Source organism: Idiotropiscis lumnitzeri, chromosome 15 (assembly GCF_059441095.1).
Source record: "Idiotropiscis lumnitzeri isolate Australia: NSW breed Sydney's pygmy pipehorse chromosome 15, RoL_Ilum_1.0, whole genome shotgun sequence".
NCBI classification, from domain to species: Eukaryota; Metazoa; Chordata; class Actinopteri; order Syngnathiformes; family Syngnathidae; genus Idiotropiscis; species Idiotropiscis lumnitzeri.
In genome coordinates, this window is record NC_142405.1 from 13,597,257 (window position 1) to 13,623,025 (window position 25,769).

General features: G+C 38.7%; 1 protein-coding gene across 3 annotated transcripts; it reads left to right on the top strand.

Moving 5' to 3' along the window:
• The first annotated feature begins 908 nt into the window (after positions 1-908).
• On the top strand, positions 909-25,274 carry pdxdc1 (pyridoxal-dependent decarboxylase domain containing 1). Of its 3 annotated transcripts, none has more exons than XM_088317075.1 (24): positions 909-1,127; positions 2,348-2,456; positions 3,606-3,674; positions 4,072-4,155; positions 4,336-4,485; positions 4,706-4,895; positions 5,043-5,111; positions 5,195-5,273; positions 5,371-5,455; positions 7,403-7,451; positions 7,530-7,631; positions 7,789-7,914; positions 8,663-8,713; positions 12,730-12,759; positions 15,286-15,346; positions 16,580-16,650; positions 17,926-18,031; positions 18,183-18,357; positions 19,716-19,834; positions 19,964-20,085; positions 22,663-22,755; positions 22,920-23,016; positions 23,357-23,455; positions 23,610-25,274. In XM_088317075.1, exons 2-24 carry the CDS (start codon positions 2,383-2,385, stop codon positions 23,858-23,860), a joined length of 2,352 nt encoding a protein of 783 aa, XP_088173201.1. In that variant the 5' UTR covers positions 909-1,127; positions 2,348-2,382; the 3' UTR covers positions 23,861-25,274. The 3 variants fall into 3 exon arrangements, with proteins under 3 accessions (XP_088173201.1, XP_088173202.1, XP_088173203.1); XM_088317076.1 differs by having other exon boundaries at positions 4,339-4,485; XM_088317077.1 differs by lacking the exon at positions 12,730-12,759.
• The last annotated feature ends 495 nt before the right edge of the window (positions 25,275-25,769 follow it).

Consider the following 25,769-nt stretch of genomic DNA (forward strand, 5'->3'; position numbering starts at 1 on the left):
TCATCTTAACCATTTCTCCGCATAAGGGTCGCGGGGGTGCAGGGTCCTATCCCAGCTGTCTTCGGACAATAGGCGGGGGACACCCTGAACTGGTTGCCAGCCAATCGCAGGGCACACAAAGACACACAACCATACACGCTCACACTCCCCAATCAACCTACCATGTATGTTTTTGAAATGTGGGAGGAAACTAGAGTACCCGGAGAAAACACGCAGGCACGGGGGAGAACATGCAAGCTCCACACAGGAAGGCCGGAGCCGGAGGCGAACCCATGACCTCTGCACTTTGAGTCAAAAGTGCTAACCAGTCATCCACCGTGCCACCTGTACAGGAAATGCGGTACAATATTTCCTAAAAATTGGCTTAATCTGAAAAGTATTAATTTTACAGCCCTAATATTTACATTTTTTAAATATATTTTAAGAACCAGTTAAATATTTCTTGTCATTTTAAAGAAGCAAGTGTTTTGTATATTGCGCAAATAATTGACGCATTTTAAAATACACTAGAGACTTTTTTAATGTAAAGAATTACAATACAATACAATAATATTTTATGTACATAGCGCATTTCAAAAAAGCATTTTCCATATGGTGTAATATAAACTAGCGGGAAATTTGAACACAAATTAATACAATACAATTTTTTAAAACAAAGGTGATAATCCTTCAGGGTCGCTCTTCCATGAATAACGGTGGGGATGGGGAAAGAAATATCTGAATAAACGAAAAAAAAAACAACTAAGCGAATATGCAAATACAAGGGTGCCAGACCGCGAGTGTTGTTAGTTAAATATTTATGTAAATCTGCTTTCTGTGCCTGCATGCTTCTAAATAAAATAAACTTCGCAACCACCTATTTAGCGTGGTTATCGATCGCCACCTGACTGGCCCCTTCCAAGCGTGACGTGACGTCATCACTGCCAGCGTGGAACGCACGTCCCGCAACCAAACCAGGAAGTAAATCGCACGGTTGGGTCTGACGCCAACCGAAAGAGCAGGAAACACTTCAAAGTCAACATTACAGCCTTTCTCAAAGAAAGCTCCATGACGAGACTTGGTGGGATTTCTTTTCCATAGGCTTGTCCTTCCATCGCAGTGGAGCGCTTTAAGTGAAGTCGGTGAAGGTAAAGACCAAGAGCTTCTTTAAGATGCGTGTTGCTAGCTAGCAGCTTGTCATTCGCCTGTCAAACGGCGTAGTGCATACTAACTAACACTACATCCCGAAGATCCTTGCGTAAATGCTTGTTTTTAGCGATATACACGCCACCTGTATATCGTTATTATCGCCCGCAAAAGAAAACAATGACAGCGACTGACTTTGCGGCGCTTCCGGGCAAGGACCGTCACTGTACCGCAGCACCAGTGCACCTGTCGAAGACATCGTGTTAATGTCGATACATTTCACTATTATGCAATTGGTCTTATTATGAGCGCCCTTTTTAAATCTTAAATGTTCCTCTCTCTTTGTATTCTTAATAGACTTGATTATAATGTTACCGCACTTTGATAAACGATCTGTATTCATCTATGTCTTACTTAGGGACATAAAACTGCTGGTAAGCCCTGATTAAATATAACCAGTCGTGTGCTTTTCAAAATAAACATTGTCATACATTGCAAGAGTCACACCCATTTAACTGCTGTATCAAATTCAACCCTACCGGTCTGACATAGAAATCCTTTTTGTTGTATTTTTGGGTTGGGTTAGCTGAAACATTCACGACCTACCCAGAGTAGTATTCTATTTTATTAAGTTACACATTACCAACATGTAATCTGTACTTGTATTTTGGCTACAAAAGAAAAATATACCAATGAGTTTTTTTGAGTTGCACAAATCAGACATTCCTTCCTTGGATTTTACTCTTTGATTGTGGGGTCTTGCGATGTGAAAAGGTTCGTTGAATAAAATGTGTTGTTTGTATACAGTGAAACCCTCACATTAGACAAATTGGATTTTAATTAACATTTAAAAAATGTGCCTCTTTAACTAAAGAGACCACTTTAAGATTTGTTATGTTTGTACCTCGACAGCAACACACTTCTGGGCAGTAGTGATAGTTCCAATTTTTAAGACAGCATGAGATGAGTCCAAGCTGGTCCACATATGTACCTTCATACACTTTACAATACAAAGGGTTGTTGTGACAGAGCCACAACTACTACTAAGTAGAAGGCAGCTCACTGTTTATAATTATTCTGGAACTTCTCCCTAATTAATTTGGGGGAAAGAAACTGCCATTCATATTTCTATTTTGAATATTGGCCTCATCGTGTTGTTGTGAATAAAAATAAACGTGTATCTTCCAAAATGCATTTTGAACTGTCTTTTATTTTCTCCCAGAACATAATCACTGGTAGGCATACACATCTTTGGAGATGGTGGACACCACACTGGCTCAAGTGGGCAAGAATCTGAATGATGCCATGAAGATCTTGGGAGATGGACAAAGGTAAGGCTTGACTCAGTTGGAGTATAATTATCCGTCAATGTTCAACAGGGGTCCATAAGGGGCTCCATGAGTACCAAATCCAAAAAGTTGGCTCTGAATTAGACTCGATGATAAACATGTCACAAATCAAAGCATTTAAAGTAACGGTTTAAGAGGAATGTTTCTTTAAACATACTCTAAGTATATCAAAGCGCTCCATCGGAATCAATTTAATTTGTCGTCATCAAACTAGTCTACTCTTGGTCAACATCCAACATTTATTTAAGGGTCTTCATAGTTCAGTTGTGGCGCTTGTCCCCAGTAATCCACGATGTGTTTAGTGAAACACATCAAGGTTTGTTTCGTTGTCGACGAAGTTTGAAGCTTCACTTCTTCAAGTGGTTGTCCAGTTTGTTGGAGTACTTTACCTTTAAAGATGCCTTGATGACTTTTTACAGTGTTTGTGGTTGTTTGGAGGTGTTGGAGATTGCGTCATTGGACGATTATTAGCAAACTGTTATTCATTATTTCTTTTTTAATTCAACACATTTTACTAAAGAATAACTAGATTTAAAAGTATTTCAACACTTTTATAATGAAATAGAAGAGCAAACCTCCTACACTACCTCATGAAACATTTAATGTAGTTATGTCCTTGAGGACTGTAGCTCATACTCACTATTGAGAATTTTTATATTGCTGATTATATTTGTTCAACCAGGAGGTGTCTCGTGTACTTTAAAGCCTCAAATAATGAACCTGTCCTGGCTGGAAAGAAACTGCTTCAAGAATCTAAATAAAAATGCACCACCATAACTATATCAACCAAGACAAATCTCCATTGTATAATATTTTTCTCTTACGAATACCTTATGTAAACATGTACAGTGCTGTTAATGTATTCCTCTTAAATAATTTTCCGGTACCAGTAAGTGACTAGCAAGAAGCATCTTCCTAATGTAATCCCTACTGCTAAACAAGCAGAAAGCATCTTCTTAGAGTGTCGTGGTAGCAGACATAGGTAGGCCAGCTGTTAAAATTAGACCCACTGCATACAAACGGCCTTCTCAGAGAAATGTGAAAAGGTAGAAAGAACACTATGGCATAATGGTAGCAACCTGAATAATGGTTGCATATAATCATGGATGTTTGTGGTGTTCTATCAACTAGAGGTCTGGAGGAGGGAACAGAGGGCTCAATCTTCAGTAGAACCAGCATACCTGGCCCCCTTCAAGAAGCGTAAGACGCACGCACGCGCACACACACACACCCACCCCCACACACACACGCACACGCACACACACATCAATACTAGTGCACGTAAAACAAACGCATGCTAATGTGATGACTTGTCAACAATTGCCATTGATTTATATTCTATTAAATGCAGAGCTGGGAAGTCCGTCCCGGGGGCAGAACAATCAGACAATTTTTATGAATACTCCCGAAGGGTCAAAGCCGGAAGGCTAGCCGGATCGCTGTCGGAGGGCAGGAGTCTGACAATTCAATAAAGGGTCAAGTGCCCAGCTCTGATTAAATGTTTGGATTTGCTAAAGTATATTTACATGAACATTATTTTTGCTCATGTGTTTAAAAAAAAGTTTAATGTGGAATATTTTTATCCTTTCTTGTGCAGTGGTCAAGAAGTTGCCACCATAGTGCACCTTGTTCACAGCCTCATCCATGAAGCGGAGGAGGGAGAAGACAGAACAAACGCACAGTAAGTGACAAACCTTATCCATAGCACCATTATCACAACCCCGTTGTGACCAAAGGAAAGACTTTCCAGGAAGATGTTTTCCAAACAAAAGGACATAATTGTATTTCATTTTAGCAATGATAGTCATTGGGATCGGTCAATTTTAAACGGATAAATAGACCTTGTGTTTTTTGTGACCAGTAGGATGCAGAATGTGGGTGAGCAGGGTCACATGGCACTACTCGGCCACAGTCTGGCAGCCTACCTTTCAGTGCTGGACCGAGAACGACTGCGGAAGCTGACCACTCGCATCTTGTCTGATACCACACTGTGGCTCTGCAGACTGTTCAGGTAGTCTTCTCAAAATTCAACTCTACAATGTGTTTGCAACATGGTGGTTACCGTTGCAGGCTCCAGACATTGCAACTAATCACAGTCTTTAGTCAGGTCACATTGTAACTGTAATTTGAATCAAAATACATCTGAAATTGTGCGGCAATTTATTTGTTCTGCAGAACATAATTTCTCTCTCCAGTATCTTAAAAACACAACTATCTACTCTGACATTTAGATATGAGAACGGTTCCGCTTACTTTCATGAAGATGACAAAGAAGGGCTGGTCAAAGTATGTCGACTGGTCATCAATGCTTGCTATGACGACTATGCGTCTGAGGGCTACGCTGTCCTCGGATCAAAGCAGCCAGTCATTTACCAGAGCGCATCAAGCAGACCTGGGCTAGGGCAGCATCTGTGCAACCAGGTAGGTGCCCAACAATCTTTGTTTATGCCCAAAGTTCAGTTTTGTTTTAGCACTGTGACGTCGTTCACTTGCTTTGTAGAATGATGTAGGAACATTACAATAGTTTGTACTCATGGCTTAATTTAATGTCAGTTTCTGTGTCATTAGCTTAGCTTGCCTCTCTCCAGTTTGTGCACAGTCCCTTGCAACACCCTCTTTGGATCACCACATCAAATGGTAAGCGATGACACATAATAGTAGTTCAATAAAAACTGTTTAGTAAATAAATACATGTTTTTGTTTTTCTTTTTTTCACAAAGGATATTGCCCTATTGGACAAACTAATCAAAGAGGACGTGGAAAGTGGAAAGTTTCCTTTGTTGTTAATTGCCAATGCAGGTAAAGAAAAATAAATCACACATTATGTTTAACTATTTATGCTGATTAAAAAAAAAGTTTTCAGGTAATGCAGGAGGGATACATGTTGTTTTTTCAGGTACCGCTGGGGCAGGTCACACTGATAAGTTGGCGCGCCTTAGGGACCTGTGTGATCAGTACGAAATGTGGCTCCATGTAGAGGGGTAAGACATTTAATATGATTTAATATCATAATCTAATTTAAACAAATTTAAATTCATATCTCAGGCGGAAATGATGATGATGATAATTATAACTTATCGTATTTTCCGGACGACAAGTAGAACCAGCCCAAAAATGCATAGTGCAGGAGAAAAAAGACATGCATAAGTTGCACAGGAGGATAAGTCGCTTTTTTTGTGAGTAATTTATTTTTCAAAATACTAGATCAAAAACAGACATGTCTTGGAAGGCAAGTTATAATATTAATAAAAGAATAAAGAACAGGCTGAATAGGTGTAAAATATGCTAACACAATGACGTTTTATTAGCTACACGAAAAATAAACATGAACAGAAAAGGTGTCCAGTGTTCCTGTTAATGTTTTTGGGACGCCGTGGTCCCTGCTGTGATAGAGAAGCAGTTATGTTGCATGACGCGGAAGCACCAAGAAGGTCCTCCTGCAAAGTCCTTTATATTCATAACTGAGTGTGCAGACGTACTGTAACGGCACTGTTGACAACTCACCCGCTGCATGTTGTCTAAGCAATCACTGGCAAAGTCATTCCTCTTCCCATGACCATCAAGATCTCAGGTTTCTTTTTTTGTTTTGCTCTTGTCATCACAGTAAAAGTACCGTATTGCTATATCAAAGGACGCTGGACCAGTTGAGGGTGTTATTTCTGTAATTAATATTTAGACTGGGCACGCCTTGTCGCATGCTAGCTCGCGCATGCTAGCTCACGCATGCTAATGGCTGTTAGTTGCAGCACTTCAGCTCAGGCCAATCAGAGATGTCATGGAAACTCATCTTATTGACTACGTCAAGGGGAGGGATGTCACTGGTCACCACACTCCTTAGAGTCATGGTTTCAAATCAAAACCATAAACATCTCTGAACAGCATACAAGCAAATAATGAAACAAAGAAATACAATGAACACAAAACATGCATCTCTCATGCCATTCCTATCACCAAAAGAAATAAGAATTACACAAAAACAGTATTGAGGCATTCTGGGAGATTATCCCACTGAGGCATCTGGGAGATTATCAGACTGAGGCATTCTGGGATGTTATCAGTCTTGTCAGGTTAGAGAGATGTTGTTTTTTTTTAGGTTTTTTTGCAGTCTGTTGTCTAAACCTGTGATGTTTCTTGCTTGCAATAACATGAATGTTAAGACAGACTATGACATTGTGTACAGCTGCCCTTTTGTCCAGCTTTCCCTTGCACCATCTCTTAAGATCGTATTCACATAATGTATTTTTCACAGTCAATTTGTATCATAAATATATCAGACTTTTGTTAGCAGGGTGTGCTAACATGCATTCTGCAATCCCACAAAGGGATCCAGGTCAATGTCAATGGATGCGAGAGATGCTCCGTCCATATAATAGGCAATAATAGGCATGTTGCTCTATAAGGCGTCATGTTCGTTTTTGGGGAAGATTTGGGACTTTAAAGTGTTCCCTATGGTCTCGAAAATATGGTAGCCTTTTTGCCAGTCCCCAACAATTTTCTCACTCACTGCAAACTTTCTGATGTTAGATTATGGTTTTTCACTACATCCTGTTTTGTAGTCTGCAGAATATAATTCTCATGAGGGGCATTGCTATTGAATCGAACTCAGCTGTCTTTGCAAGGAGTCGGAGATATTGATGCATAAGTCTAAGTTGCCCACTCGAGGCTCTCTATGAAATTACTTTTTTTTCAAGTCTTTGTAAGGAGCAGGAGATATTTCTTAAATTAAATATTTTTTTATGTAAAGTCGCTTCAGAGTATAAATCGCAAGACCAGCCAACCCATGAACAAAAGTGCGTTTTACAGTCCGAAAAATCCAGTACTTGTGCGAGAGTAATTTTCTGTTCTATGTTATCACTACTGCTTGTTGATGTTGATAGATTATGTTATGCCATTTACCATATGTTAAATTATATCTGCTTTATCTTCAGGGTCAACCTGGCGACACTGGTGCTGGAGGAGGCCACCTCTGCAGTTACGGTAATCTAACCTCATCATCTCATTGATCATTTTACATGGACATGTACGAATTATTTTGTGCATCTATTTTCCATCCAGGCAGCAACCAGATGTGACAGTATGACGCTCACGCCAGGTCCGTGGCTGGGACTGCCTGCTGTTACTGCTGTCACTCTCTACAGACACGAAGACCCGGCACTGGTAGGGTGATAGTACCGCGCAACTCAACCAATTTTTTTCGGCATTTGATCCATATGAAGATGCATCTAAACAAGATGAGTAATCGGTATATTCATTGGTGCATGCTGTGGGTGTATCTGAAATGACTCACTTTTGACTCTGTCTGTTTTCTCTTCAGTCTTTGGCTGCAGGATTGACCTCAAGTCAGCCTGTAGAGAAGCTGCGAGCATTACCGCTTTGGTTATCCCTGCAGTACCTTGGTCACAGTGGAATCATACAAAAAATAAGACATGCCACCGTGCTGGTGAGTAGGGAAAAGTATATTACTGTAGTTCTTCCACATTAGCGTCCAAACAATGGCCTGGGGGACATTTGCGGCCTGCTGTTTATTTATTTTTGCCTTAGGGTAGATGTGTTCCGATCAGTTGTATGCTACCAGTTTCAATATCAATCAATCATGAGAGGGATTGGCCGATTCCAATACCGATCACATGTTCACTAACAATAATTATGTCAAAAATGTTTTGTTTGGTTAATTAATGAATCAGATTGGGGGGAAAAAAACTATCCAAATATTCATCCTTTTATTGTAAAAAACGTGACATTATTTTAAATTGACAATGTGGAAAATTATTCACTTACTGGTATGGTCGGTAACATGTCAGAAAATAGGGGAAATGTTTGTTGTATGCAAGTTTGTTTCGTTTGCCGTGTGCCTGTCCAGTGTTAAGCAGACAGTTGATGTTACACTACAAACAGGCTTGTTTCTAGTTGGCAGCAGACTACAAAGCACGAGCTACGGCTGATCGGAAATGAAAGGGATTGATCGACATATGCCAGTCACATACTTTTCCACGGAAATCGGCTGATCGTAATCGGTGGCAGATAGATTGGAGCACCACTAAATTCAAGAGGAGTATATAGCAGAACCTATTAGTAACGATAGATTTGGTGTCATTGGCGCTGCTGTAATTTTTTTTTTTTTTTATAGTTGGAATCTTTCTTTTTACTTTGTTGAGTAGTCTTGTCATGTGTGTGTGTCTCACCGACAGAGTCAGCAATTGCTGCAGAACCTCAAATCTGTGAGCTCCATCAAAACATCGGTAGGTAATATAATGATTTTATGACATTCAAATCTAAAATAACAGAATTATTTGTGAGTGATGAATCAAATCCAGACAGTATCAATAGATGTAGTGCACAGTTCTGAGGGATGTGTGTATCTATGAAAAGGAGAACTTTTTGTTCATGGCATTTTCGATTGGTCTGAAATGGAAGTTAGACCACCGGTACAATAATGATGCCACATTCAGAACTATTAAAACATTCTTCCTTATGGCAGCTATATTTTCAACACACATGAAATTACCCGAGATTGGCATTCCGCCCCAGGGACAGAACGGTCCAGAATGAAGGACTCACATTTTGGGGATTTTTTTTTTTTTTAAACGGACGGCCGAAGAAGGAACGAAGTGGGTTTTCATCCGTCCCTGTAATTCTCCCTAACCGGGTCAAGTACCCACGAACGTAAACACACCATTACGTATGTAATCTGTTCATACACTACTTCAGACCAAAGGTATCACGACGCACCGCTGGTCTCGTGGGTGTTCACCATGCTTGTATACGTGAGGGAGTGACTCCGTAAATAAATGAAAAAATAAGTGTACACATTGGCAGTCAGTCTGGTGACCAATGGTGGTTGTGTTGTGCAGCTAATTGCTATCTTGTTTGACATTTAAAAAAAAAATGTAAACAATTCAATCCTGGAAGCCGGAATTTAGGAAACCTCTGCTGTTAGCATCTCACAGCATTGCACAGGAAGAAATATAAGGACGGAAGCGCTGTAAACGGATGAGGATGGATGGGGACAGAGAACGATTATTTTATGAATAAGGATGGTGGGACGATGATGGAATGGTGCCCAGGTTGTGGATGGAGGACGGACCAGCAAAATAGGGTGGCGTGCCGATCTCTGGAAATTACATTGTATTAACTCAAAGTACTCACTGATTAACTACCAGTATTTGTAAATGCTTTTGACAAAGACATACGGATACGTTCAAAGATACATCTTTGTTGGATGTGTTCGCGATGAAGATGCCACTCTTCGATGCGTTAACCCTCGTAAAAGCCTATTTCTAAAATAATATTTCTTTTTAAGTTACATGATGCATTTCAGATACAGTGAACATTGGAAATTTATGGGAGTATCAGTCACACAGCCAGGTCTGCAGACTGACCCCAAACGGTTGGATTTTATCTCTAAAATTTGAGACACTTAAAATTTTGATATCTGTGATTTTTCTGCCATTTCCACATGGATGTATTATTCTCAGACTCTTTGATAGTCTGCCCCACATTTAAAGAATAAATGTACTATTGATCTAAATACAATCGCTGGCAACCAGGTCAGGGTGTACCCCACCTGACAGTGGTTCTCCAACTCATGCTGGCTTGGTAATTGATCATTTTTCATTTTATTCCCGGTTCTCTAAGGTCGCTCAATATTTGCATGGTGTTGTTGAAATGTGTGTGGGCAATGTGTACGGTGCCTTGAAAAAGTATTCATACCGCTTAAACCGTTACATGCTTTGCCACCTTGCAACCAAAAACGTAAAGGCTTAGATTTCACATGATCGACTTTACATATTGTCACATAATTGTAAAGTGTACCTGAAATTAGAGTTCTCAGTTTTTGAAGCAAATAAAAATGTGGTGTGCATTTGTGTTCAGACCATCTGTATCAATACTGGGTGAGCCACCTTTTTAATTTTTCTTTGCCCATCGTTATTTGCAAATTAGGTCAAGCACAACCAGTTAGGATATAGACCCACGGGTGATCAATGGGATTTAGGTTCAAACCTTGTGGCCGTGGTTCAGTAGATGGAGCGGGGCATCCAGTAACCAAAGCAGGGTTGGCACTGGGTCATGAAACCTCTTTGTTCGCCAATGTGGCTAAACAGAATAAAAATCTCCTTATCGCATTTATGTTTTGCCGCTGTCTTGTTGCGTGACACATGGCAGAGATATTGCCCGAATAACATGAAGCACTTTAGAATCCGAGAAGAATCTAAATGCCCTTTGTCATTTTGCTCAGGACACAACAGGATTAGACAGCTTGCCCTCGCCAGTGCAAATATAAATAATAAAATAAAATAATAAGACAAATAAAAATAAAAACAAATAAGACAAGTGTTGAAAAGGTACTGGGGGCCACATTATTTTGCATTTCTACAAGGCAAAGGTAGTTGCAAGAGTTCAGCATGGAGATGGCTCTCAGGAAGAAACTGTGTCAGTCTGTTTGTCTTTGTATTGATGCACCTGTAGCGCCTGCCAGAGGGCAGCAGGTTGAAGAGTTGTGAGCTTGGGTGAATATTGTCCTTGATGATCTTGTGAGCTCTGCTGAGGCACCGGGTGGTGTTGATATCCGACAGGGAAGGCAGAGGGCAGCCAGTAATCCTCTGCGCTGTTTTGACTGTACTCTGAAGCCCCATTCTGTCTGCCTCAGTACAGATGCTGTACCAGGTGGAGAAAGTTAAGTCAGCAGGCTCTCGATGGACGAGTGGTAGAAAGCCAGCTGCAGCTTGCTGTCCAGGTTGCATTTCCTGACAACCCTCAGGAATGTAGAGGCTGATTGACCTTCTCCTTCACTGCTGTGGTGTTGTGTGTCCAGTAATTGGAGATCTGTACTCCCACGAACTTTAATGTGTGGACCCTCTCCATAGTCAGTCTTCAGTCATAGATGTAGAGAGCGTACAGGAGAGGGCTCAGCACTCAGACCTAAGGGGAACTGGTGCTCAGCGTTCATGTGAAGGATGTGTAGTGGCCGAATGTCACAACCTCGGGTATGTTGGTCAAAAAGTCCGTAATCAAGTTGCCTGTCATGGGGGAGGCCAAGAATGTCTAGTTCGGAGAGGACGATGTCCGGGTTGATTATATTGAATGCCGTGCTGTAGTCCATAAAGAGCATCCTGGCATTGCTTTGCTACTGTTACTGATGGCTCAGAACAAAATTAGCACATAGCACTTTGCATTTAGGCCATAAAATTCAGATGTGCTCTCATCTGATCAAGCACCTTCTTCCAAATGTTTGCTTTGTCCCGACATAGCTTAATGAGAATCGTTATGCCTTTCTTTCAACAATTGCCCACTTCTTGCCAAAGACCTGATTTGTCAATTGCACAGTATATGGGTGTCCTGTGGACCGTTTCTTCCACCTGAGCTGTGGGTTTTTGAAGTTGCGCCAGAGGGCAGGGGGACCATGGGCCTCTTGGCTACTGCTCTGACCAGTGCTCTCCTCGCTCACTCTTCCAATTTAGGTACACGGTTATTTATTGGTACGGTAGATTTCCAGTTGTGACTATATTCTCTATTTATAGGTGATAGATTGTATGGACTTCCTTTATAATTTTTTTAATCTTGGGTTTTGTTTTTTTTTTTTTAGAACCTCATCTTCATTTAAACCCGTCAACTTTATCTGTGAACTGTCTGGTGGGATTGTTGGTCTTTATGATACTCCTGTTCACTAGCACCGAGGCCTTTAGAAAACAGCTGTATTCATACTGTTGGTATAAATGTGTTTACTGTAGATAGGGGGGCCTGAATTCAAATGCGCGTCGGACTTTCCAGATTTATATTCACTTAAAATTTTGAAATCCATATATAATTTTCATTCTACGTTTTATCAATGTGCTGCTTTTTGTTGGTTTAGCCGATAAAAATCTCAAAATGTTTCAGATTGTAACGTCACAAAATGTGAAAGACTTCAAGGGGTATAAACACTTTTTTCATGTACACTATATGAGCATTTTTCTGTGGTTACTTTATAATAGCCAGCACGGGTTAACCTTGGTTGCAGGCTGTCATCCCACCGATCCCGCCCATCTCTGGGGCTTCTCTACGAGATGTTCTGGGCTCTCTTATGCTCTCTATTGTAGGTGGGAGTCTCCTCTCTCTCTGTAGCCAAGTATCTGCCTGTCACCCTCACTCTTTGCCATTTGCCCCTTCTCTCGCATTTCTGTCTCTTTCATTCGTAACCATTTTCCAGCCGCATTGGCTCAGTGGTATTAGGGTCTCCATTGGCTGATGGTCTGTTCACTTCTTCCTAATTGTTTAGGATGTGGACAACACAGGCATGTTCTTTGAGGTACTTCAGGGAATGCCTCTACACTCATTATTTTTGTTGCCCTTGGAAGATATTCCAGGGTCATGAATAATTGACTTTTATGCTGTTATGCTTAAAATATTTTCAAATATAATACTGATATGTAAACTCTTCTGTATATTTTTGTCACACACCACAAAGAGAAACAGGTCACAGATAAGCAAGAGGAGATGCCCAAACAGTGCAGCCTCTCTTGCGTTGTGGTTGCGGGGGGATTAGACTCTTACTCTCTTAATTAATCATAATTAAGCATTCTATTTCATGAGCCGGATATACAGATCCAAATTTGTTGCACGTGGGGGCTGAATGAGCCTTAACTATACTTCCATCGCAGCAAACACCGTCCTTGTCTAATTGTGTCATTTGAGAAAAACTATGGAGGTAAAAAGAAAACAAAAACCAGTATTGGTAATTATTTCTCTGACTTTACTCAAGACTTGACAGTCTTACTCCCAATGACCAAAGTGAACTAAGGTTTCGGTCATGTTGAATCCAGAAAATGCAATTGCTTTTGGCCAACATTTTGCTTTTTTTACGTTGATAGTACATCTTTTAGTAGTTTGGTTTCTTTTGCCATAAAGTTTATGCAGAAGGGATTTCCTGAGCTCTAAATCAGGGATGCCCAGGGTTTTTTCCCCAATATTCAATATTTTAAGAAATTTCGGTGGTGGATTTTTGTGGGCATTGGGTTTTCTTCAGAAGCCATTGCCTATTTTTTTGTCGAAAATACATGGAGGGAAGTTTATGAGCATACAATTGTTTTTCGCTATAGGAAGGCTAGCCCAGGCCCAATGAGTTTTATTTTAAAAAAAAAAAGAAAAAAAAGTTATTCTTCCTAATTTGGCAGACTAGTTATCAAAACTCTTCTGTCATGTCTCGTACTTATATTTTTTTATTGTCACTTTCCTGGATCTTCAAATAAAATAAAATGGTGTCAGGAGTTCTGTTCAGTAGACTAATAATCAACATGCGTCACTGTTCAACTTTAACCATCCGTAGTTTTGCAGAAAACTGGTTCTACTGGTTGAGTCTCTTGAAATCCTTATGGGGTGTTCATTTGCTGAGTTTATTTAAAAAATTACGAAAATAAAAGACATCGCACACTTTTGTCACAAATGACTTTGTTAAAAAACAGCTTTTCACCATCCAATACAATATCTAGTAGGGTTGTCATTCAATATAAACATTTGTTCTAATTATTTATTTAACCTGACAATGCCATACATACTTAAATCAATTATTCATGACCCTGATGGAATGCACCCCGTGCGCACACCTGTTGAGCTCAACCCAACCCACGCATGATAGTTCTTTGTCTGTAATCTGTGATGGTTTTTATGATAATTTAAAAAAAAAAAAAAACTAAAAGAACACATGGCTGATTTCACTCATTTGTTTACACCGCCATGCTGGCAGGATAGTAGCGATATTGGCAGGTGAAGGATTTACCATGGAGGGCAGTGATAAAATTAGCATTTTATCAGTCAATATTCCACCCAAGGGAATTCACATCTCACCCAAACTCCACTCGCTATTCTTATTGACGTGAACAACTGCTTGACAGAATCAAATCAAATGGATTACTCAATGTTACTTAAAAAAGACGTCATGGTACAACAAATGAAAACTCCAATTTTAAAGGTATATTCACTTATAGCTGTCAAGCGTGTCATTTTGTCACAGCATATCAACCCACGGAAAGGTTTTGCGTTTTAGTTTAAAATAACTAACTTTAACCTCCATGGTCCCTCGTCGTACCCTCGCCAACGGCGAACGGGATGTTTTTTTTCTCTTTGGCACCATTTACGTTGTATTGTACTAGCCTCTTCCTAGTTGAGGGCTAAGCTGGTTTGTTTCTCAGGTCCAGCGCAACTTTGCAAACTCGCTTTGTTTGTTGCTAGAACGGAGTTCAGCTGGTTATTAGCCAACATGGGCTATGCTAGGGCACTACCCACATAAATACGCCACACAACAATATGCAATGAGCGTTTTTATTCAAATAGGAAAATTCTGATTCATCATTTGCAACATTTTCTATCCTGCCAAAATGGCATTGTTTACATTTGCTGCATGCATTGTGGGATGTATGACGTCAAAGTCAGCAAGTCTGTTGATGTTATACAGAGACACAAACCCTGGGTATTTGTGTCTTGTTACTGACTCTATTAAATACCTAATTGCATGATTCAGTTTATTTTAAAACTTGACAATGCTTATAATGGGATCATTAAAATGGGTAATGCCCAATTTGCTGTTAGAAAGTAATACAATACCGATTACTCTCTCATGTGATTCCGCCCCCCCCCCCCCCCCCCCAAGCTTGCTGTGTTGTTGGCCTGCTGCTTTGAGGCAACAATGGGCGGACTATTTATCCATCTAAAAGCAACTACCTGATTCCATACCATCTTGTTAACCGATGGCTTACCATTCAGTTGTCTGCATTAAAATAAAAATTAAATAAAACTCACAATTTCTCAGATGACTGTATGTCCGTTTGTCGCTTCACAGGTGGAGGATGAACTCAACTCTCCTGTGGTTCTGTTCAAGTTTTCTCAGGAAATTACCGCAGGTAAGGGTGTTGTAGTCTAAGCTCATGGGCATAAACGTCCTTATGAAAACTTTGAAGCAAAAAACACAGAACTGCATATCTTTATATCTTGTAAGTTTTTTCACGGCCAAAGTCGATAATTGGTAGTCAAGGAGGTTATTTTTGGAGCCAATATTCATTTGCAGTAAAATTAAAATATTGGCACCAAAATGTAAGAAAAAAAAAACTCTTAACATTTTTTAAATACCATTAAGTATGACTTCAAATTTGCGACTTGTCACCATTTTTTCTTAAGTATTGTAATTTAGTCAATAGACAGCTTTGTTTTGAAATTCCAACAAAAAGTTGAGGAAACTTCCCTAAAGTTTTATACTTCTGTAAGTAGTTTTCTAAAATAACTCAATTATTTTTGTTTTACTTTCAAATTTAAATGCATAACCCCTGAAGTTAACCCAGGTTTAAATTTAATTATTCTAAAAATTCTGATATTGGTAAAAATGAAGAATAACAATTTCTACGTAACAATGTTAGTTCAAAAACAGTCCTAGTCATTAGTGAATCGTGTCCTACTGTAGCAGTTGTCAAAGGTTACAGCTGTCATGTCCATGATGATACTTTAATTGTCTCTTTTTAAAATGTTTTTCACATACACTCCACTCCAAAAGTATTTGAACAGTGAGTCCAATTTCTTAATTTCTGCTGTAGACTGAAAATAAATGTTTAACATCAAAATATTAGTCTGAGGAAAGAGATGGAATTTTCCGTTCTTATTTGATACACAACATTTAGTTTGAACTCATTCATTTTTATTCTAGTAGTACTGTAGAATTGTATGACTGACATGTCACCCTCAGTATTCCAACAACAATGTCAACGGGTTTTGCCTATGAAGACTGCATTCATATTAGAGTTATAACCAGTATGTAGACCACAGTGGGGTTTTTTTTGGTTGAAAAACAAGTAATTGTTCACAGAAACGAGGGCAAATCAACCAGTCAGTACCATATGCTACAACCTCCATGGGTGGGATTGATTTACTCTTAGGCAGAAGACTTGGAAGCCCTTTACGTATATAGAATTGGGGTGCTCTGTTATAAACAATACTGTCTTCTCAGATATTTAATTCAAATGGAAATACTTGAATAAATATAAATGCGTACAACAGCAAAGACAATTTTGTCACTTCTCAAATACATTTTAAGAGATGTGTATACCGTGGTAAACTAATTTAATTTGTTCTGTCCTCTTTGTTAGAATCCAGCAGTAGTTCAGTGGAAGCTTACTGTACTGAGGAGGAGGAGTTCCTCGATGCAATGAATAGATGGGTATGTGACTTGCTGTGATCATTTCATTTAAATTTTTATTTATTATATGAAATAGTCTTGTACACCAACCTATTTGGAGCTGACAACAACTTGTTGGGTACTGATTAATGCAAAGTATTACCAGTTTTTATACACACTTCTGAAATAAGAAATTTGATCAAATTATCAATAATTGGTCATTTGTGTGACAACACTGATCATTTTAATAATTTGTCATAAGAATTAGGAAACAAATACATATCAATATGCAGCACTTCTAAATCTCTGCCATTGTTCACATTTTGACAAATCACCGCATTCCAAGGGTATTACAAGGTCAGCTCTTTTTACAATATGCTCACGGGCTACTCATGTGGTCCTTGGGGGCTACTTGGTGCCGACGCCATCACCCAGTCAGTTTATAGAAACAACAACAAATCAATCACTGGGTTATCGCTGGGTCTTAAGAAGCCTTAAAAGCATTTAATTTATGAATTTGGAAATAAGAGATTAAAAAGTCTTGAATTTTAATATCTGGGTCTTAAATTTTGCACAGTATTGTGTGCCAAGTTGAAAGCCAGAGGGGTTTGGAACATACTGAAGGACTGATTTGCTTGAAAGGGATACTTTACTACTTTTAGATAGAGGGATACTTTATTATTTTACAATTTTCAGCTATGAAATGTTGATATTGTGTCTATAATGAATTTGATAACTTCATTATTTTTCATGTTCAATTAATTAATAGTTTTAGAAACACATTTGGTCAATTGTTTCTGTTAACTGAAAATGACATTGCATGTATTGAGGGCTCAGGTAACAACCAATCACAGCTCACCAAACTTTCACAAGCTAAGCCGTGATTGGTTGGTTGTTTCCTGAGCCATCAACACGTGAGGTCATTTTTAGTCAAAAGCAAGTGGCAAAATGTGTTTTTAAAGCAGGAAAAAAAGTTTTTTTTAAATTTTTTTTATAATGCACATTATGATTCTGAATGTTTTTCATCTACTTTTTTCCCATTAATAGAATGCAACGTTCAGGCCGCATTATGTGTAAAATAGCAATGGTCAAATGTCGGATTGACAGTTAAATTTTTGTGGAGCACTTTTCCAGATGCAATTCATCTGATCTTGCCACTTTAAGGAATTATTGTTGTAAAATTAAGAGCGTGGATAACCCTCAAATGTCCAATGCTGATGTTTGTTTAGATTATATTTTCTTCTGTCAGTTTGTCGCTTATATTATTGTTTAGTATGAGTTTTTTTTTTTTCTTTTTTTTTTTTTTTTAAATTCTAGTTTGGCAAGCAGCTCGCCCAAATGGTTCCTGCCTGTGGGGTCGATGTTGTGGAGCTTGAAGATGAAGGCATCTGTGTTAGGTTCAGCCCACTCCTGACGGCTGCAGGTAACACAATTGCACATACAGTATGAACACCTGACAGACTGGACGTGTTTTTTCTTAAGCACTACTGTAGACTAAAGAAATTCCACAAAGGGTGTGTTTAGAGAGTCGCTTAAGTTAAATTTATTATTCAAATTGTTTAATTCTTGTACAGATTTAGGAACTCAACCTGACGATGTGGACAATCTGGTTAAGAAGTTGATGGAGCTGGTGCCTTTGATGACCTCCACAATGTCCTTTAGACAGGACTTTAAAGAGGAGACTCACCAATCCTCACCCTACCTCAGATACATTGAAGAGCTCAGCTGGCCTGGCCTAGGAGCTGTCCGGTAAGGCCTAATGCAGGATGCATCCCTGTTAACATGCTCCGCTAACATCAATATTTTTCATTTGCTTTCTGTCAAAAACAATCATTACATTGTTCAAAATTAATGCACCGCACCCTAAGCGGGTATCTTATACAAGCAAACACCGCAACTGTCCAATTGTCTGATCGTATACATGAAGTACTCTAAGGGCGGAAATTAGTTAATTTAAAACCTAAATGGTGAGTTATTTCATTATTTATGTGATTTGGTGATTAAAACAACTCATGATGCCTGGATTGTCAGAAAGGACAGTGTTGCCTTGCCTTAGAGCTTATAGCAACCATCACATATAAATATACAGAATATATGTAGAATTCATTCCCTTACAAACTTATGGATATCCAAGTACTCATGCTTTTCAAGGAAAAATAAATTTAGTGTTCAAACTTATGAACTTAGCAAATAATCATGAACTTGGAATTTTATGGCTACAACATATCCAATGTTCTCAAGGATACACAATATTTACTCAAATGACACAGGATATCCTGACGGAGGAGGTGCAAACGGGAATGTCAAAAAACTTTTATCATGGGAGTCCCCCCGTGGCTGATGGGGTCCTACGCACAGTGGGTGATCCACGTGTTGAGCGGGGCGGCTCTGCATGGCGTGATGATGCCCTCTCTGTGCTTCTGCTGCCATGATAAGGCTTCCACAGGGGAGGGACAAATGTACAACAGCTTTCTTTAGACATTATTTGCTTCACTCAAACTGTGTGTGACTGTTTGTCAGAGTTAGTGAGTGACTCATTTATCAATGAAGCTCATTTGAGACTCAAAAGTGGGTCTCGGTCCAGTTGTTAGATCTGCGCCAGGATTTATTTCTGTGTATTTACACGTGGACAAAAGGTCCTGACCAGCGTGTGAAACCCTGATTCTGGTCCATTTTACGTGGACCAAACAGTGCGCATGTAAATAAACCTAAATGTGCGCAAATAGCCCCGGTAAACCAAGCACATTCTGCTTGGCAGTGGCGTTAGTGAAGCCTAGTGTCTCAGCTAGCCCTCCCCATCCCAAAAGTAAATACGCTAATCAGTTTTAATGACCCTGATTTAATTTCACTGGCATAATTATGGTCTGCTAAATCCAGCATTTGTTAAACCATGTTAAGCCCAATTCTACAATTTTATTCAATGGCTCAATTGGGTTAATTAAAGCCTCAGGTAGCATGTTTAGAAATACATCAACATGCTTTTCAATAATGACTCAAATGTGCTCTCACCTATGGCTGAACGTTTGAGTGGTTTTCTTTTTAAATAAATGATTGAAATTTTAATTAAATTTTTTTCCCGCCTGTTTCGTCCAATACTAACTGCTCAGATATGAGCCTCAGGTGGAAGGGATTGACGATAACAGGAGAACAAAGGAAATCAAAAAAATAAATGCTGAACTGCTGAAGAAACTGCAAGAGCTTGACACTGACATCATCTTCTCCACTGGTTTGTACCCTTTTGTTTTTTTGTTTTTTTTTGTTTGTTTGTTTTTTTTGGAAACAGCAGTAAAATGAGAATGGCTTCATTGATTAATTTCTAAACATTTCCTTTCTTTTTTTAATTTTTAATTCCTAGGCCCAGAGTTTGCCAGAGAAGAGGATTGCATCTTTATAAGCATGGTAGCTGACGATGTTGAGGTGTCGGAGCTCGTGGAAACAATAGTGACGCTGGGCCGTGACATTGAAGAGAATGGAAGAGTAATTTGCATTCCTTTATTTGTCCTCATCTGTTCTTTCTGTCGTGTACATTTCATACAAGTAACAGCGGAGAGATGTGCACTCTAAATTATTTAATCCCAATTTCAAATTGTGTTTATTTGATATGAGGACAAAAAAATAGCTAAATACTAATTTAGCAGGTGACCATTGTTTTGGTTGGCTAACCAAACAGAATCTATGCATCTGCCATCTGCATTTTACAGTGGGAGGAAAAAAGTATTTGGTTTTCTTATTTTTGTTAAAATTACCTGGAAGGGGAAAGTAAGTGAACCCTTGGATTTAATAACTGGTTAACCCTCCTTTGGCAGTAATCTTTTTTTTTTTTTGTATTGCAAATCAGATGTTTACAACGATCAGGATGAATTTTGAACCATTCGACTTTATAAAACTTGCAGATCATCAAGATTCCTGGGTTATGCTGTGAATAACTTTCTTGAGCTCCTGCCACAGGATCTCTATCGTGTTGAGATCAAGAACAACATGTGTTGCTAAATCTCCCATAACTAAAACAGTACAAGAACGGGATTCATGGGAGAACACAGAAGAAGACGTTACTCCATTGCCACACATTTGAATTTTTCTGTTACTCCAATGTCACACATTCGTTTTGTTTTCTGAAGAACATTTGGATGTTCCACAGCACTGTTGGCAAAATGTTCTGTGGACAGTTGAATTTAAAGTTGAATAATTTGGGAGAAACACACAACACCACTTGGAAAAAAAATGGCACAGCACACCATTATCAAAACCTTATTCCAACTGTGAAGATTGATGGAGCGTGCATCGTGGATTTGGTGTTCCTTACACTTCAGAGCCTGGACAACTTGCGATTGTCAATAGAAAAATTAATTCTCAAATCCTTTTCCAGGACAATAATCCAAACCAAGTAAACATATCAACAAAGAATGGTTTCAGAAAAAAAACACATGAAAATCCAAATTCCTGACTTCAACCCAATTGCGATGCAATGGCATGACCTCAAGAGAGCTATTTACATCAGACTTCCTAGTACTCATATAAGGAGGAGTGGTCCAAAAATCATCCTGATGAGTTTACGCTTCTGATGTGCAACTACAGGAAACATTAGGTCCAGGTTTTCTTGCCAAAAGTGGGTCAATCAGTTAAATCCAAGGATTCACTTGGCACTTTATTTATGCTCTATATGAAATGATTCACTTAACTTTTTATTAATACTCTATAAGGAGTATGAAAACATCATTTATGGGGCATCAGTTTTAGACACTGTAAAATCTGGTGTTATTTTATTTATTTATTTTTAAAATCTCAGACCACGTTTTATGACTTTTTGCATACTTCCATAAAAAACCAAAATGTAGTACTACTAGTGTTACTCTGTGCAGCTGGTCATGTCAAAACACATGTGCACTATATCCCAGTTTGGCCCCTCTTATCCACTGGACAAATCAAGCCCACAGTGTAAAAATTCTGATAATGCTCTGTGGCCAAACTGTAGTTTGTTCGTTTGTAAACCACTAGCCACTAAACCACTAGCAGTTTTTGTGTGAAAGGTCCTGCAATTGCACTTTAAATCTTGAACCACATTTTAATGGATAGAATGAGACAGGAAGGTTCAGAAGTATACATTTAAAGTTTTTCAAATCTCTTAAATGTAATGGCCAGGTCCTGATGCAAGTCAAAAACTTGGTAGCTTATTTATACCTCAAGTCACTCCTTTTAAAAGATCTTCTCATGTCAAGTGAAGAATTTTTTTTAACTAATTAATCACAAAAAATTCCATGATTGATTGGGATTAATCACATTTTTTCAACTACTATTTTTTGCGACGCTTATAACAGATATTTACTTGATTAATATCTTGGAATTGATACAAAATCACCAAATATTAAGTATATTTAATTCAAAGACTGTTCTTATAGCTTTCTTGGATTCTCAAATACGATCTAAATGGAGACATCTTTGCAGACATTTATTTTCAAAACATTTCTCAAAACTGCCCACATGCGCCACACTCCAGCAGTGTTGGTTTTGAAAGGCCCAGTGGTAACTTAAACACCGTGTTTTGTTCTGAGACGTGCTAAAGACCGCTAATATGGCACAATATTTGCAAAGTATGCAAATTATTTTTTAAGTAAATCAAACTGAGTTAACTGAGTTAAAATATTTAATTGAGTTAAAATGTTTTGGATTAATCACCTGAGGTAACGCTTTAATTTTGACAATTATATATATATATATATATATATATATATATATATATTATACTTAGAATGAAAGTAGTTGCTATAAAACCACTGGCATTTTACTGCTGATTGTCAATAAATTCAATTAGTTGCATTAAATATAAATGTAACATTGGAATCGATTTAATTTTTTGAAGTTATTGATGGACTAGTATTACACTGAAACCTAATGAATATTGTAAAATAAATGTTGCAGTTTAGTTAAACAACAGTACAGCAAAAGTATATTAATGTTAGTGTATTCAATTATCATTCAGTATTATCTGCGATATCGTAACCTTGAACGTTTTTATCTGTTGTAGTACATTTCTAAATCGATTTGTTTCCGATGTAGCTACTGGAGAACATGACAGAGGTTGTGAGGAAAGGCATTCGGGAGGCAGAACTGGAGCTGCTAAAAGCCAATGATGAGAAACTCATGGAAGAGGTAAGTGAATTTGGGCCGCAAGATGTTGCCTGAACATCAACCTGCAAACAGAACTTTGTTTTACTTTAGAACCAGGATGAGTCTAGTGCTGATAATCAAGGTTGCCAAAAAGGGGGAAATGATGATTAGGGGTGTAATGGAAATCAATTGTCTTTATTTTCCAGGGCATAATGAGACAGCTTCCTTTGGTTGGCTCAGTTTTAAACTGGTTCTCACCTATTCAAACTTCAATTAAAGGGAGGACCTTCAACCTGGCAGCAGGTTTGTGCATGTGTATTTTTTTTATTCAGTTGGTCATCAGAGCTTCTGTTATTTAAATCCTAACGTATAACGCACAACACCTTTGCACAGTTTTTCACTTTTTATTTGCTAGTATTGTTTTAAGTTGAATTTACAGGGACAACAGTCATATGCAGATAAGTAAATAGACAAGGTCAGGGATGCAGATAGGGTAACGTTGGAGAAACATTACACTGATAGGCTGATAAAACATTGCATCTTTCAGGACCCTGTTGTGTATTGAGCGAAGACAAGTTTAACTTGGGTAGTGTATCCTTATCGTGATTCTTATTTATACTTAGTGTGTACTTATTATTCATAGGTTCCTTGGACTCCACAGAGGTGACATATTCAACCAAAGCCCAGGCAGGGAGACCTCCCTTGAAAGATTCTTCTACCTTATCATCAGAGAGACTCCAAGGTAACACTGTACAAGTGTCATTACTTTTAGACAGACTGTGCGTAGCGATGCGTTGAATGACACTTGCACCTGTGAAGCAGTTGAGTTGTCTTGATTAGTTTTGTTCTTCAAAATGCATCACAATCCACTTTTGCTCTTTACTTTTCCATCACAGGTCAGAAGTTGTTTCGGCGTTCAGGTGTAGGCTCTGACTCTCTCAGTGAATCTAGCTCCTTTGGACAAGTTGAGGGTTCAACCAGCATCAACTCATCCATCTCTATATTTGTACCTGAGGAGGACCCTGCATGTCAATGCATTCCGGAAGACATTCAGGATTTGTCTCAGCAGGAGCAGCATGGCCAGGTGGAGGACAAAGCATTCTTGGAAGAGAGGAAGCTTGAAGGCCAAGAGGGCCAGCCATCATAATGGTACCAGCCTAACTGATTAACAAGACGTTTTATACATTAATTATGCATTTAAATGGTCTCAAAGAGTAAAGTAGCTGAATTAGTTTCAGCCGATTGTCTCTCACAAGATTATCTGTCCATTATGGTCGGAAAGGATGTCAGTGGATATTGTAAAACTGTGACACTCTTTTCTTATGACTTCCACATTTACCAGTGGCTGCAGGTTACATTGTCATTTCCAAACATTTTTGTTTGACCTATCAGGATGGACCAAGATGTCCGTCCATCTATCCAATCCATCCATCCCAGCCCTCCCTCCCAAGCCCATCCATCCATTGTCCAGGACATTGTACAAAAGGCACAGTACACCCTGGACTGGTCAAAGGGCAAACACAGCACACACATTTAAACCATTACTTTATGAGAATTTCCCAAATCACAGGTGTCAAATGCCGGTCCTCAAGAGAAACTATTTTGTGTGTTTTCAATGTTTCCCCTCTCCTACACACTTGATTCAAATGATCAGCTCATCAGCAAGCTATGCAGAAGCCTGATAACCATCCTGATCATCTGAAACAGGTGTGTTGGAGGAGGAAAACATGCAGGATAGTGGCCCTCGACGCCTGGAGTGTGACACCAGTGGTAAGTGAACCGTTACACCATCAGTGACCATACAAACATCTTGAATTACATTCAAGCATATAGTGTCATGCACAAAAACAGCGCGTTGGTAAAATGTGTTGTCGTGGGTGCAATTGGTTAAGTGATAGTTGCTTATTTTGGAATGATTAAGATGAGTATTAATTGCACTAGAATTACACAAGTAACCATTAATCATTTGCAATTACATTGCAAATGTACCATGATGCATTGGGGAAAAAAATAAACTGAGTCCCCTTTCAAGACCTCACTATAGGAGATGCCTATTCTTTCAGCTCTGAGAGATTCCAGGGTCAAATAATATTGTTTGCGAAACGGATGCAAATGAACTTTTCTGAAGAAAGCACTACATAAATGAGCAATGGCTCATTAGAGCAGTTCTGCTTGATGGTGCATTGCTGTGATTGTAATGCAGAAAAATCTGACAGCATGCACAATGATTTTGGATATGTGTTCGCACAACACTGTAGAAATTCAAGCCACATAATATATGAATATCATCTACCTTTACTTTGTCTATGCAAATCTAATTAACACAGATTACAAATAATGATATAGGGGAATATGTACAAGCATAGAAAACTGTAATGGTGTGTGTGTTTTCATTTTGCCAGAATATGGTATTTTTATGGGAGTAACAATAAGTAAGATTATTGAAAACAATTATTTCAAAATATATACAACCGCATTGCAGCCATAGCCACACTAACAAAACAACACTGTAAAGCATTTCCGTGTGTTCATCGTGGCCTTCAGGCACAGAGCAAAGATGTTTTTTCGTTGCCAAAAATATCCCACCTGACCCAGCTCAAAGTACTTGCGTTGAGAAATACCATTTAACATTTTCCACATGCCATACGTATGGATCATGAAATCCGAACTAAAAATAGAATCATACAAGGAGTAGTAGTTCATGGACTGGTAACAAAAAGTGAGAATTCAAAACTACATACAAGTTTTCCCTGGGATCGTTTTTTAATCGCTTTGGTACATTTCTCTCATCATCCTCGAAATTTGCAGAACAGTGTATGCATTTCTCAAAACCAATTTGTACAAATAACAAAACCATGGATTGTCTGCAAAAGCCATTGTCTTTCTCACAATCCTTAGTGTATCTCTCAAAAGGAAATAACTGTCATTGATTGCGTCTGTGTCATGAGAATAAGTCTTCGTGTCATAGTGTTTGGATAAGACAGCCAAATTGCTTAGTCATGTTGAGGGATGTTCTGATGTAAACTTGGGCTGAAGTATTGATGACCATTATTATA